The 14,295-nt window shown below is 45.0% G+C and overlaps 2 protein-coding genes across 3 annotated transcripts in view; one reads left to right on the forward strand and one right to left on the reverse strand.

Moving 5' to 3' along the window:
- The window catches only part of Tdrd9 (tudor domain containing 9), a 94,013-nt gene extending 82,751 nt beyond the window's left edge, over positions 1-11,262 (reverse strand). For both annotated transcript variants that reach the window (XR_013106558.1, XM_076921032.1), the window contains exon 1: positions 10,937-11,262. Coding sequence is in view for 1 of the 2 variants with exons in the window: in XM_076921032.1 (XP_076777147.1) it covers positions 10,937-11,145 (209 nt within the window). In the remaining variant the exon portion in view is untranslated. The remainder of the gene's footprint in view (positions 1-10,936) is intronic.
- Positions 936-2,990, forward strand: Rd3l (RD3 like). Its single transcript, XM_076921031.1, has 4 exons — positions 936-1,117; positions 1,230-1,368; positions 1,750-2,055; positions 2,357-2,990. Exons 3-4 carry the CDS (start codon positions 1,757-1,759, stop codon positions 2,649-2,651), a joined length of 594 nt encoding a protein of 197 aa, XP_076777146.1. The 5' UTR covers positions 936-1,117; positions 1,230-1,368; positions 1,750-1,756; the 3' UTR covers positions 2,652-2,990.
- Positions 11,263-14,295: the final 3,033 nt, after the last annotated feature.

The raw sequence follows: 14,295 nt of genomic DNA on the forward strand, positions 1-14,295 counted from the left end.
GATAATGAAGCCTGACGTCTGGCCTTTCCCAGACATTACAGAACTACAGCATGACCACACATGTCACTCTTGATCACACATGGCACACAGGGCTGATGGGAACAATGTATTATTCTTGGCTCATTGGGAAGAAAAGCAACAGAAGAAATAAAGGTTATAAAAGGAAAAGCTACATAATGTCATCACTTGACAGAAAACCAAGAAGCAAAGGACCTTTTATCGGCTGGCCTGTTTCATAAGAAAACATCTGAAACAGAAAACTTGTACAGCAAAGTCCAAGGCATAGATGAGCTCACCTAAGCAGGGGCTGTAACTGTTTCATCTGCACCTTTGAGACTTGAACTCAATACACAGTCGTGGGTGACCTTGAACTTCTGGTACTCCTTCCTCCATATCCCAAGTGGAGACTACTGGAATGCAATACTGCCACCTGATTTTATGTGATGCTCGGGATGGAACTCAGGGCCCCACACATGCCAGGCACTCTGCCCACTAAGCACACCCACCCTGTTTAGCTCTATTTATATCGTTGTTCACGTCTCTACTTTCACTGATAACCCATCTCTTCCCACCATGAACAGTGATGCTCATATACACACTAGTTATCACCTAGGTGCTTTAGTGTCCTCTAGCATTTCAACCTGTTTCAATGCACAAATTTGCTATTTTATAAGCAATAAATGAATGTAGAATATAACATTTGCTCACTGTCCCACACATGACTGGTGCCAGCATGCTCTGCCCATTTTACTTAGTTACAGTTAGCTTTCACAGAGTGTGTGTTTTGCATATAGTCAAGTCTGATCTATTTTTCCTGCTTTCATTAGAAGGGACAGTGACCTGGCTTCCAAATTGCCTCAAAGTTAAGCTGAAGAATAAAAGCAGAAGTGTAGTTATTTTTAGAGCTCTACAGGCATAAAAATACGGCAGGACCTGTGACCCACAGCTCTGCATAGCAGAGCCTCACACCACGCGGCACTCTTCCTCAGCTCGGAGCATCTGTGGTGCCTCAGACGCCTGCTTTCACTCCACTCCTGGAGACGCTGCAGCATGCATCTGGGAGCAGCATCCGTAGCTGCCAGCATCCTTTTTAAGGAAAATAAGCTACATTCAAAAGGTAGACAATTATATAATTCATCAAGATGAAAGGTTTTATATACATATTTCTCTCCAAATGAAGACAACAGAGCCTCATTCCTAACATAGAAAGTTGTTTGTTTCAAACACAGTTCCAGTGGGTAAATGAAGAGACATTTGCTTCCCTGGAGGACACCCCCAGGAATGAGACCTGCCTGAGAGAAACACAGCTTCATCCTCAACTCAGGCAGACTGTGGCAGCATTCCCTCAGCAGACCTCCGGCTCGGCAGGTAAGCTCACGTTTTCTTTACTAAGAGTTGGTCACACGTGTGCTTGTGGACAGCACTTTTCAAGACAGTGATCTTTCAAAGCCCCCTAAAAACTTCTATTAGCAAGTGTTATTTTCAGAAATTGTTCAGTTTGTATTATTATCTTTGACTTTATTTCATTTCTGCTTAGTTTTTATCTAGGTATTTTCAGAGCTCGGGTTTAGCACTGACCTAGTTAGACATTGAAAGACTTTAATCCACATTCTAATCTTATTTTGACCTGCATGTTCTACCAGTAGAAAAAATTCATGTACTTTTCTGGCAATAGTAATGAAAAAATATTTACAGATAAGAACCATAAAAATTTTATGCAAGTAAGTTAAACATTTAATATCTCCACAGCCTAAAAATGCCACTTTTTAGCTGGGTAAAATGGCCAAAAAATTATTCCTACAAACAAACACGCTACACTGGCTCCGAGGTAGTGACAAAGACTCTGCTTCGGGAGTTAAAATGGCATCTGAAGGAGCGAGAGAGATTAATACACGAGATTGAAAACGAACAGAAGGTGAAAAGGACAGGCGTGGACTACAACTGGCTGAGAAGCTACCAGCCTCCTCACACAAGCATCCCAGCTACCGAACAGAGACAACTGGAAGTCCTTTGCTCACAAGTACAACCTTGTCAAACGGGAACTGTTCTCAGCAGGTAGAGTACCAGGTTCTTTATGGTCTTGTGGTGTGTGAGCTTTACATTAAAATCTGCCTCATTACATAAACTGCTTAATCACATGTACTGGATGCCTATCTGGTAAAGTCCTGTATACCTCTGGACAGCTTACTGGTAGAAATTTACTTTAATTACAAAGTTTCTTCACTAAAAGCTTAATTATAATGCTTTTCTGTTACTAAAAAGGTAAGTATCTAGGGCACAGTTACATACGTAAGCTACATTTGGGAAATGGGGTACAAGAGAAATTTCTAAATATTCACCCCTGGATCTCCCTTAGATTTCGAGAACTTTTGGCAGAAAATGATGTACTTCCCTGGGAAATTGTCTACATCTTCAAGCAAGTTCTGAAAGACTTCCTCAGCTGTCCTGACAGAGGGGGTCATCATGTCGGCCTGTGGGACTCTGACATCAACTGTCCCCCAGCCCCTGCACTCCCAGGTGAAAGCTCTGAGAGGCCAGACAAAGACGAGATACCCACGATCTCACGTTATGTAGACAGAAATGCCAGGAACAGGCTTCCACCATGGTCATACCGAGGATGGAACCTGCCATACTATTACCCACCGAGCTAAGGAGTTAACAAGACCACCTCAGAACCACCCTTAGCACTGCTGAGGACAAACAGTGATATGACCCCAAGCTTCTTGGCTACAACATTAGGGTTTAGTTAAAATTCCTGTACTGTCAACTTCTCTAAGTAGTACTGTTTTCTAACCATTCTAACTCAATATTCAATATTTTAATGAAAAGTATGCTTTTAACTAAAATACTGTCTAAATGTTTGAAGTTTCTTATATGTCAAACGTCACAGAACTAAAGAAATTTAATATGGATCCTTTGTGAAAGTTAATTAATCTTGGCTTTTATTCTAAGAGAGCCCATGTGTAAAATAAATGATTAATGTAAGCTTCTCCTGCCAACGCAACTGAAATGAACTCCACATCCATATGTGACCCAGCCCTTCATGGGAACAAGGCAAAGGGTCCATGAGCATGACAACCATCTTCAATTTAAAAGCATGGCGGTGTTTTCTTTCCCCTGACTTGTTTCTGAGAGAAGTTCACTCGCCATAGGTAGGAGTTTAAGACTCATGCCCTCTGAGCGAGGCACAGGGGTCAGCCATGAGGCAGGCAAGCTGACACATGACAAATGGAGGGTGAGGAAGCCCAGAGTCCCAGAAAAGGTATACTTAAGTGTCTGCTTAACAACCAAAACAAAGAAAGGAAAGAAAATGCCATGACGCGCCTTCTGAGTCTGACGCAAACCCAACAGAACCTCACAGCAGCTCGCAGGGACGCCGGCAATCTGACTTCTAATCCTGGTTAAACACATCCAGGTTTTATACCTCAAGCTGTTTGCAATACCTAAATTTAGCAAAGGAATTGAGGTTAAATCTGTGTGTACGTGCATGTGTGTGCGGATGCGGATGCGGATGCGTGTGTGTGTGTGTGTGTGTGTGTGTGTGTGTAAGGTGCTTTGGGCACATTTTATTGAAGATGGTATGGGCACAGTAGCTAAAATTTTTAGCTAGGAAATAGAGAAAATCAGTTCATCCACAGAACAGCTGTACAGTACTTTATACAACAGACCTTCAAAGTTGTTATCACTAGCCAGACCAATCTATCTAGCGATGATAAAGTAATTCTCCATTCTGGGTACTGTGCATTACCTCTCCTTTAATCCAAACCTTGTACATCTGAGATATTATTCTCACTTGGCAAAGGAGCAAACCACTCAGACAAGCACAGTGCCTTACCAAATGCAAGGTAACTGGTGGAGCTGGACTCACCCCCTGAGCCCAGGCTCCCTCCTGCAGTCCAAGTGCTAATGACACTGCCTATCTGACAAGTCCTCCTGCATGCTTACAGGAAGCATACCATCAACATGTCAAAACCAAAGTCTCAGGAGGTTTGTTTGTTTCCTAAAAGAATAAAATCCAAGGGGTGGGGAACAAGAAAGCAGCTCGGTTGGTAAAGTGCTTCCATGAAAGCTTGAGGTCTTGAATCTGATGCCCAGAATCTACATAACAACTAAGCATGGTAGCATAAGCTCTAAAACCAGAGTCGGGTGGATCCCTGAGATGGCAGGCCAGCCAGCCCAGTCTACTTGGCAAGCTCTAGGCCAGTAAGAAACTAACTTCAGTAAATATATAAATATAAAAAGGGGGGAGGGTGAAATGGCTCAGCTGGTAATGGCACTTGCCACCAACTGGAACCCAGAAAATAGAAAGAGAACTGGCTCCTACGAGTTGTGCTGGCCTCCACACATGTACATGCACACGCCTCCACACATGTATCATAGCATGCACACACACAAGCTAAAACTGTGTCTAACACACGCACACAGAGCAATCCTTCAAGTTCTTCAGCAACTCCATGTTCTATGTCAGTGGGTACAGGACCACCTGCCCACCCAGGTATAAAAGCGAGGGTCTCATAATCGCTTGGGTTCCCTTGGGATGGGGACAGATCAAAGGCAGAAACACACAAGTACAAAGATGACTGGCAAGCCTGGCCTTCGGTTAACACAAATAACAAAAAATGGAGTGCAGGCAGTGCTTGGAGAAGGAAAAAGGATGAAAGTGAGGAAAGAATTAGGAGGAAGGCAGGGGAAGAAGTCTTCAGCTATGACGACCACAAGCTCTTCTCTAAGCAGACATGTGAGCAGGCCCTGGTGACAGGAATCCATCACAGGGAAAACCCAAGAGGGGAACAATCCATATAGAAGAGCAGATGCAGATACTGCCAGGAAAAAGTGCAGCTGGAGCCGTCAGCACAGAAAACAACAGTAGACCATCAGACAGCCGCAGAGATCACAGTAATTCAGGCAAGTACTGACGGCCTCAATTACGCATTCCAGTTGTGTCCAATAGCAATGCAGCCACAGAAAGTCACTTGTGTATTCAGCCTCAGCGGGAGTGTTGGTGTGAGAATTCTTTCATTCTATAAATAGTAACTAAGGATTGGCCTCATGCCAGACATTCCTCTAGGTGCTAGAACAGAAAATCACGAGAAGCCAGACCAAAGACGGAAGGTTCTTGCAGTAACATGAGCAAGAGACGCGGCTTCCTCAGGATGGTAATGTGTGAACAATAGCCACTCTCTTACTCTGGAAACGTGCGGTAAGTTGCCAGGATAATCCTCATTTTCATTCTCATTGTACTGCACACTTAGACATCCTCAGAAACAGCCTTGAGGGAAGTCAGCCATACTTCTGGAGAGTGACGTCTATCTTATGAGTCACTGGGGGTGGGGGGTGGGGCCGAATCAGAGAGCTGTCAGGTCTGAAGGAAGCCCTGCTTCCAACAGTGGCCCTCATTCCCCTCTCCTCACCTGTCAGAAGGGACGAGCGGCTGTCTGTAGTGCCCGTTAGCACACCAAAGTGCCTGCTGGCCTCCAGGCTCACTCAGGACCTGTGGCTCTCCTCAACTCCTCTCTCCCAACCCCTGCCCCAAACTCCTCCAGATCCTTCCCACCCTAGCTTCTTGTCTCCTATAACCCCACCCTTCCAGCTCAGTGGGTCCATGGCTCTCTCCCTTGTCTTCCTCTCTTGGTCCTCCTCCCTCACCCCTCACACGGCCTGGTCCGCTCTGCTGGTCATGTTCAGTCTACTACTTTCTCTCCCTGCTCTGGACTTTTCCAGATGCCTGTACTCTCCACCTAGCCACAATAAAAAACCAGGCTCAGCGGTTAAGAGCACTGACTGCTCTTCCAGAGGTCCTGAGCTCAAATTCCAGCAACCACATGGTGGCTCACAACCATCTGTAATGGAATCCTATGTCCCTTTCTGGTGTGTCTGAAGACAGCAGCAGTGTACTCACATACATAAAATAAATAAAACCTCTGGGCCAGAGCAAGAGGGAGAAGGGAAGGTGCGGGGGGGGGGGGAGGGAAGTAAATAGAAATCTTCCCCTCAATCACACTTTGGAGCAGTCATGTTCCCATTTTATATGGGAGCAACTCTCCTGTCTAGAATAAAGAACTGGTGAGGCAAAACCTGGGGTCTGGTAGGCATTTCATTCATTCAAATCCCTGAGTGTCTACTGTATGTCAGAGGCTGCAGAGAATGCAGCAACTCAGTGATAATTCTGCCCTTGGTAAGTTCTTCGTGGGAAACAACACATAGACGACTCCCAAAATATGCAAAGAGATGAATGGGCGGCGTGCAGAGATGCATGGATAGGGTGCAGAGATGCATGGGCAGGGTTCAGAGATGCATGGGCAGGGTAGAGGTGGCCTCACACCATGGCTTCCTGACCCTTCCACACCCACCACCACCCCCCAAAAAAATTCTCTTTTTTCTCAATCCATCTTACCAAGCGCTCAGCTCCAGACACTGAGATCAAATCGTAGAGCTTTCTGCTCTATCTCTACATTCCCCCACCAGGACCTACCATCCACAGACCTACCATACACATCCACTGTGTGTCACACACACAGTGTGTCAGTGTTCTTGTCACACTGGGCTCAGAATCTTGACCCCCAGTAGTACAGCTCTGGCCTGACTTCTTTCAACCAGACTCACTACAGTTACGGCTAAGAGTTCTTGTGTCCACATCTGTGTATCTCCCTCATACTGGTTCTTTCAAGGGTTTCTCTTTCTTTTGGCTCAGACAGAAATCTTTTTGTCACCCATGACCACCTGGTACTCGCTCACATGTTGTTTCTGATTCTGCTATAAAGTAGGTGCCTCTATCATAAGAGTATGTACAAGAGCTGAGTGGGGGCTCAGCTGTGTGCTTAGCTACCATCCATGAGGCACGAGATTCAATCTGCAGGCTTAAAAGAAAGCACTTGACCAGCCTTGAGGACTCGGGCCTTTAATCCCAGAACTTGGGAGGCTGGGGAAGAAAGATCATGTATTTATCTCAAAAAACAAACAAACGCAACTGTCATTCTCCCCTCTTCTCAACTACCAGTCTAAACACACTCTTGTTTGATGTAGCAGGAATTCTTAGAGAAACACCGTAAGTATATGTATGGAGAGATTTAAGGCATTAGTTCATACAGTCATCCAAGAACAAGTTCAATAATTACAGCTAGGCAAATAGGCTGGAGACCTAGGAAAGAGCCAAACTCTGAAAGTCCAATGGCCATCTGTCAATGGCACACTGATATCATGGAGGATAACTCGCTTTTCAAGTACCAATTTTTAAAAAAGTCTGTGGCCAAGATGGCTCACAAGGTAAAGATGCCTGCTTTCAATCCCTGACAACCTGAACTGAATCCCTTGAACCTACATAATACAAGGAGAGAAGTGAGTCCTATGCGTTCTCCTCTGTTCTCCACGTGCATGCTGCAGCACACATAGCATACAGACACGCTTGCATGCCTCTGGATGCATACAAATACACTTGCATGTGTGTGGATGCACGCATACCCACAGTAAACACATGTAAAAAAAACCAATCTTAATTGTTGAGACCCTCACTCTGCCTCAACACTTTGGGGCTAAGTGCTCTGGTCAAGAGCTGGAAGGGCAAGAGACTCGAAGAATGGAGACAAGACAGGATATGTGGTCAGGTCTTAATTCTCGTCCAGTCTCTCTCGTCCCATCTCAACTTTATTCAAAGGAAATCTGGGGTATTTATCAACGCAAGCAGGAGAACACAGGTGAAAACACTTTACCACGTGCACCATACAGCTGAGGTCACTAAACAGCAAAACAAGCTATGTGGGATAAACAATATATTTATCAGAGTGTGCTTCAGCTGTTATAGGCTTTTGAAAACCAAGTCTTTCAGCAGGGTATATGGTTCCAGATGGCTGCAAAGTTGATCTAACTGCTTTCTACTAAAGTCGGCTCCCAACACTTAATTATGCCAGCAAAATCCCTTTTCCCAGAACTCTACAGATGGTTCCGATGCTAAGAGCACTGGCTGCTCTTCAGAGGTTGCAGCTTTGACGTCCATCAGCCACTTGGTGGCGTACACCCATGTATAACTCTAGTTCCACAGCACCCAACAGCCGTCCGGCCTCCTTGGATACCAGGTACTCACATGGTGCAAACACATACATGCAGACAGAACACTCATACACATACATTTTTCCATGTATCACTGCATGTTCATAGGTTGTGGCACACATCTTTGTGAAGTCACTCTGCCTAACAGGACTACCTGCCACAGCAAATTGGGCACATCATTCCGCCACCCAAAGCCATTTTTTCCTTTACAAAGTCATCAGATGATTAACTGATAAAAATCCGATAACATTAAGGTGCTGCTGTAAGGATTAAATAACAGCTGCATTCGATCTGAGTGACTTCCACGTGCTAGGAGCACTGCACGTTTAGAGTCCAGGAAGGCACTGCAGGGAAATGCCATCCCCACTAGCACTACTCAGAAAAACATTGCTAGTAACTCGCTAGGAATGTAAGTTAAAATGATTACAGCAATCTGACAAGTTACAAGTCTAACTCTGTAATGGCTTACCTTTTCTCATTTCACTGCTCTGCAAATTCACTGTCAATTTAACAAGTCTTAGTCCATAAAGAATTGAAAAGTTTTAAAAATTGCTTCTTAGCAATTAAAATGACAGTTGAATCTATTAGCTTAGTTTCTGATAAGGTCAACAAATATTTAGTTCCAATGTCAAAATAAATGAATTAAAACATTACATTTCCCCAGGGAAACCTAAAGCAGTTGTAAACCCTTAAGTAGAAGCTATGGAACAAAGTCATTTACCAGAGTAACTCAAAGAAATAATGTGAAAAATATAAACAAAGTAGCCCCTCTATGTCCCCTGGGTTCCTTCAAAAAGCACAATTACCAAAGATTTAAAGGTTGTACTTGACTCTACAGAAGACTGAAGCAGTGCTAACCAGAAGACCTTTTAAAACTGAAAACACTGGCAGCAAGATGGCTCAGAAGGAAGAGCACTTGCCACACAAGCCTGATGACCCTAGTCCCATCCTTAGAACCCCACACACACACACATACACGCACACGCGTGCGCACACATGCACACACGTGCACATGCACACACAGCCCCCCACACATGCACACATGTGCACACACCCCTCACACACATGCACACTCAGCCCCCCACACATGCACACATGCACACACGTGCACACACACCCCACATGCACACACATGCACACGCGCACACACCCCACACACATGCACACATGCGCACACACCTATATATCATAGAAATACTTATGCCCAGTTCAAAATTAAATTGGGCAAAATCATAAAACACTGTTTCAAAATAAATTTCTATTGAAAACAAAGGCTCCTCAACTGCAGATGGTGCTGGATTTAGGGTGGGAGCAGAGAGACCCAACTAGGGTACCACACACTGTGCTGGGTTCTCCTCACCACAGGCAGCTGTCTTCTAAACAGAAGACATCCCTCCAGCCTGATTTCCACCACGTTCATACACAACTGAAAGCGGCTTCTTAACCCAAAGACAGTGAGAGATGGAAGATTAATGAAATTGGAGAGACGGCTTGATGGATAAAAGTACTTGCTGCTCCTCCAAAGAACCAGAGCTTGGTTCCCAGCGTGTGAATTGGGCAGCTTATAACTGCCTGCAACTCCCAATTCCAAGGATCTGGCTCCCTCTGTTGGCCTCTATGGACACCTACACAAATGCATGACCCTAAAACAATAAAAGTGAACAAGGTACCAGCATGCAAACTCCTTGCTGTTGATCTACTGAAATGTACAAATGTACTGAAAACTTACGTCTTCACAAAACCCTTCACATGGACATCTACAGAAGTTTCAGTCATAACTGCCAGAACTTAGGAACAACCCAGTAGATGAGTACGTCACATTCAACCAGGAGGTTCCCAGTCTATGCTAAAAAGTACCATAAACAGACACAACTTCAACTTCACATTACTAGGTGGAAGCAGCCAGTGTCAGAGGGCTATAGACTGTGGTTTAGACAACATGACATTCTGGAGAAGGGAAACAAACGAACAAACAAAAACCATTGTCGAAAGTTAAGGAATAGTAAAAACAGGTGGAGCACAGTGATTTCAAAGCCAGCGATACCAGGAGGGCGACGAACGTGCACCACCACGTGTCCAAATCCACACCATGTGTGGAACCACACCGCTGTGTGTACCTTAACAACAGGGGTGACTCTGCACAAAGTTCCTAGTCACCTATGGCTAACTTCAAAAACCAGAGTCTGAGAAGTCCAGATGGGTCAGGGAGACCAGGGAGGAGGGGTGTGTAATGATGGCTTAGCAGAGATCCTGAGTTCCATTCCCAGCACCCAGGTCACGTGGCTCACAACGACCTCTTACTCCAGCACTAGAGAGTTTCCCTCCCCACACATACACACCTCAAACATGAAATAAACCTTCAGAAAGGAGGGTAGGCAGAGTCTGCATCAGTGAGATAGATGCCTGAGCTGATCGCACTTATCATCAGCAATCCTGACGACCTGAGTTCAATCCCCAGGTGCCTACATGGTGTAAGAACCTACTCTAACCAGGTACCAGGTATCTTAGCACACAGGTGTACACACACACACACACACACACCGAAATCCTTGCGATGAAAATTTCAAAGCAGTCTATGAACCTGGGGCCGTGGACATACCCCTGTAATCTCAGGACGTGAGGAAATGGAGGCCAGAGGCTGAAAAACTCAAGGTTATCCACCGAGGCATAAGTTGAAGCCAGGCTGGGCTACACAGAACTCTTTCGAAACAAAGATAAAAAAAAAAAAAAAAAAAAAAAAAAAAAAAAAACAGGCTGCGGAATTAAAATAAACCAATTACCAAATTCTTGGGATGCTCAGCTTCTTGCAAAAAACAAGCAGAGCACCTATTTACTGCGAGCTCTTCACCTGCTTGAGGGGACCCCCCCCCCCATCCCTTCCTGGGCTCCCTACCTCCCAAAGGCTGGTCTGGCTGGTGCTATGGCCTTTTCTGGAACCTGGGCCGCAGGGGCCTCGCTGGCGACCTCCTCTGAGCGCTGTACCTCCTCCCGAGGCGCCTCCGCAGGGAAGGCGGGCGGCAAACCCAGAAGCTCCACATTGGTCACCGTCTTGCCTATGGTGAACCAGTCGTTTATCTGGTCGACCGTGAGCTTACGCAACATCCTCGGTGCCCAAGAGCAGCCTCAACTGCCCAGCTCCAATGGTGGCAAAGCTTCAGATCACTGCCTTGTCTAGCACCGCAACGACCGTTCCAGAAGCCCCTACCCCCACCCCTCACTGAGGCCATCCAATCAGATTGTGTTACGCAAGAGGGTGGGGCCAGGCCCTGCGTGCACGTGGGGGCCTCGTGGCTTCTGGAGCGCACGAGCATGCGCGCGCGCGCGCACACACGAGGACTGTGAGCTGGAGTCAGGTGACCTGGACAGGCACCGTGTTTATGAAGACCAGCTTCTTGTGGTTTTGATGTCAGAGTCTGCTGATAATATTTACTGGACTCACTTGATACTCCGTGTTTGGTTGCTATCCCTGGGGAGGCCTCCCCTTTTCTGAAGGGAAGAGGGGGAGCCAAGACACAGGACTGGGGAGGAAGGAGAGAAAAGTGCAGTTTGGATGTAATATAAGAAAACTAACAAAAATAAGAATTTAAGAAAATATTTACTGCATCCCTGCTACCAGCCTGGCCTAGGGCTCCACAAGGACTAAATTCAGCTGGAGCTGGACCACAAACCATGGAGATTATAACTTTTTATGCCTACAGGGACACCAGAGCAGTCGCTGAACCACGGTCTCATTCCCTCTAAGTAGGGCACCTCTTAGTGTCTCCTTCTCACATGACCCAAAGATCAGGCAATTTTTAAAAGGCTTATAAGCTCTAGGTCATGCAAAGACTATTGGGTAGCTCTTAGACCTTGGCCTTTGGGGCAGATTTGACTTAATTCACAGAGCAGCTTGAGGTTCTGGGAGAATACAGTTCAAACTGCTAACGACACTTCCCAGTGAAGCATCTGCTAAACAGCACTCTCCATAAAGCAAGAGAAACCGCTTCAGTTTTGCCCACATTTTAGCCTCAAAATGCAACATTAGGCGCTTTGAATGAATCTGCTGGGATAGCCCATAACATCTGAAATTTTAGATGGTTTACAGTGTTTTGGATTTGAAATTACATTAAAAGGCTGTTGATTTCCTGGTTAGAAACGTCTTCGGATAGCTTACTATGATGCTCCTCATGGTGGTTCACAACTGTAATCCTCACACTTGGGAGCCTGAAACAGTTTGCCAGCCGGAGCAACAGAGTAAGAGATTATCTAAAAAAAAAAAAAAAATCAAAATGAAATATTCTTTTTGGAACACATCTTAAACCCGAGTTACCTGTCCAGACCCTCTTTACACTCTTAATACTGCCTGGAGACCCTAAAGAGCTTTTGTTTATGGTTTATATCTGTCTACGGGGGATCACAACCAAGAAGTTTTATATATTCGTCCAAATGATTTTCAGCTGTCAGTTTGGCACAGCCCAGAATTATCTGAAGAAGTCTTGACCTTCTTCAAATAGGGATGGTCAGAGAGACTGCCCAGATCAGACTGGAATGTGGCCATGTCTGTCAGACATTGTCTTGGTTGATGGGTGGGTGATGTTTGAACGTCCAACCCACCGCGGGTGGCGCTATTCCCAGGCAGGCGGAGCTGAGCATCCTTTTTTCCATGGCTCCTCCTTCGGCTCCTGCCTGAAGTTCCCGCCTTGTCTTCCCTCCGTAATAGATTGTGAGGGTGTTGTTGTTGTTGTTGTTGTTGTTGTTGTTGTTGTTTTAACCTTTAAAAAAAGATTTGTTTATTTATTTCACGTATGTGGGTACACTGTTGCTGTCTTCAGACACACCAGAAGAGGGCATCAGATGACCATTGCAGGTGGTTGTGAGCCACTATGTGGTTGCTGCGAATTGAACTCAGGACCTCTGAAAGAGCAGCCAGTGCTCTTAACCACTGAGCCAATCTGTCCAGCCCTAGATTGCTAGACTTTTAAGTGTAAGCTGAACTTAACCCTTTCCTCTCCAAATTCCTCTAATCAGAATATTTTATTGCAAGGACAGAGATCAAAATAAGACAGTACTGATTAACTTAAAATAGCAATTAAAAGCTCACTTGCCGTCAAGCATTATTACTTTATGATAATCAGTATATTTCCAAGAGGCTCATATGGAAGAGCAACACTTAAATTTTTATATTTTATATAGATTTTATATACATTCCTACATAAATGAAAATTTTATATTTTTATTTACAGGTATGTACAAGTGTATGTTCTATGTGAGTGCAGGGCCCATAAAGGACAGGAGGGGATGATAGATCCTCATGGAGCTGGAGATAAAGGCGGCTGTGAGCTGCCCAATATGGATGCTGGATACTCTGGTCCTCTGGTAGAGCAGCCGCTGCTCTTAACTGCTGAGTCATCTTTCCAGCCCCAGAGTGACACTTAGAAATCTTCACCAGTCCCTTAGTGTCTAACTGGATGGAAGACAGCAGCTTTTCTGTCTGTTTGTTAACACTATATGACATCACACGTTTCATAGCCTCTGGAAAATTCCATTGTGCACATAAGAGAATTCTAGCAAGAAAAGGCAGACATTACTACTATGATGAAAGGTTTTGGTCCTCTGAGGCCTTAGAAACCACTAAACCTGGAGGATCTATGCCCTGAAATAGCAAACTTCCTGAGTGTTGTATGCAGCTTCATCAGACCCAAAGCCCCTTTCCCTTCAGAGCGGGACTGTGGTCACTGCGCTCACTCTTCTCTGCCTTCCCCACCCTTCTTCAGATGCCTTAGTGAATCACGGCATTTGTTGCTTTTCCAAAGGACCCAGGCTCAAATCCCAGCACCAGTGTGTTAGAACACAACCATCCATGATTCCAGCTGCAGGGTATCCAATGCCCTCTTCTAACTTCTGAGAGTGAACAGGCACATACTTGGTACACAGACCTAGATGTGAGCAAAACACTCATACACATAAAAAAAAATCTTTTTTTAACAAACTAAAAACAGGCAAGAAAAATTTTTGTTCATCTGTTTTGTTTTTGTTTTTGTAAAACGCGGTCTCAGGATGCTCTTAAAACCCTGATCATCTGCCTCTACTTTCCAAGTGCTAGAATTAAATCACCACACAACCAGCTAGCATGCTTATTTAAAAAATAAATAAATAAAACAAAAAAACCAACTTAGGTCTAGTTCCCAGAGCTCCTGCAGAAGTCTTTGCATCACTTTAGAACATTTTTAAGAATAATTACTATGCACAGAATGGCTGCTTAATCAACTATGT

This window comes from Arvicanthis niloticus, chromosome 23 (assembly GCF_011762505.2).
Source record: "Arvicanthis niloticus isolate mArvNil1 chromosome 23, mArvNil1.pat.X, whole genome shotgun sequence".
Taxonomy (NCBI): Eukaryota; Metazoa; Chordata; class Mammalia; order Rodentia; family Muridae; genus Arvicanthis; species Arvicanthis niloticus.

What these genes read in the sequence shown, in the direction of transcription:
- Rd3l (XM_076921031.1), top strand. Translation starts at nt 1,757, where the DNA reads ATGCCACTTTTTAGCTGGGTAAAATGGCCAAAAAATTATTCCTACAAA. An exon ending in ACGGGAACTGTTCTCAGCAG is followed by an intron (nt 2,056 to 2,356) that starts GTAGAGTACCAG and finishes GATCTCCCTTAG; the next exon opens with ATTTCGAGAACTTTTGGCAG.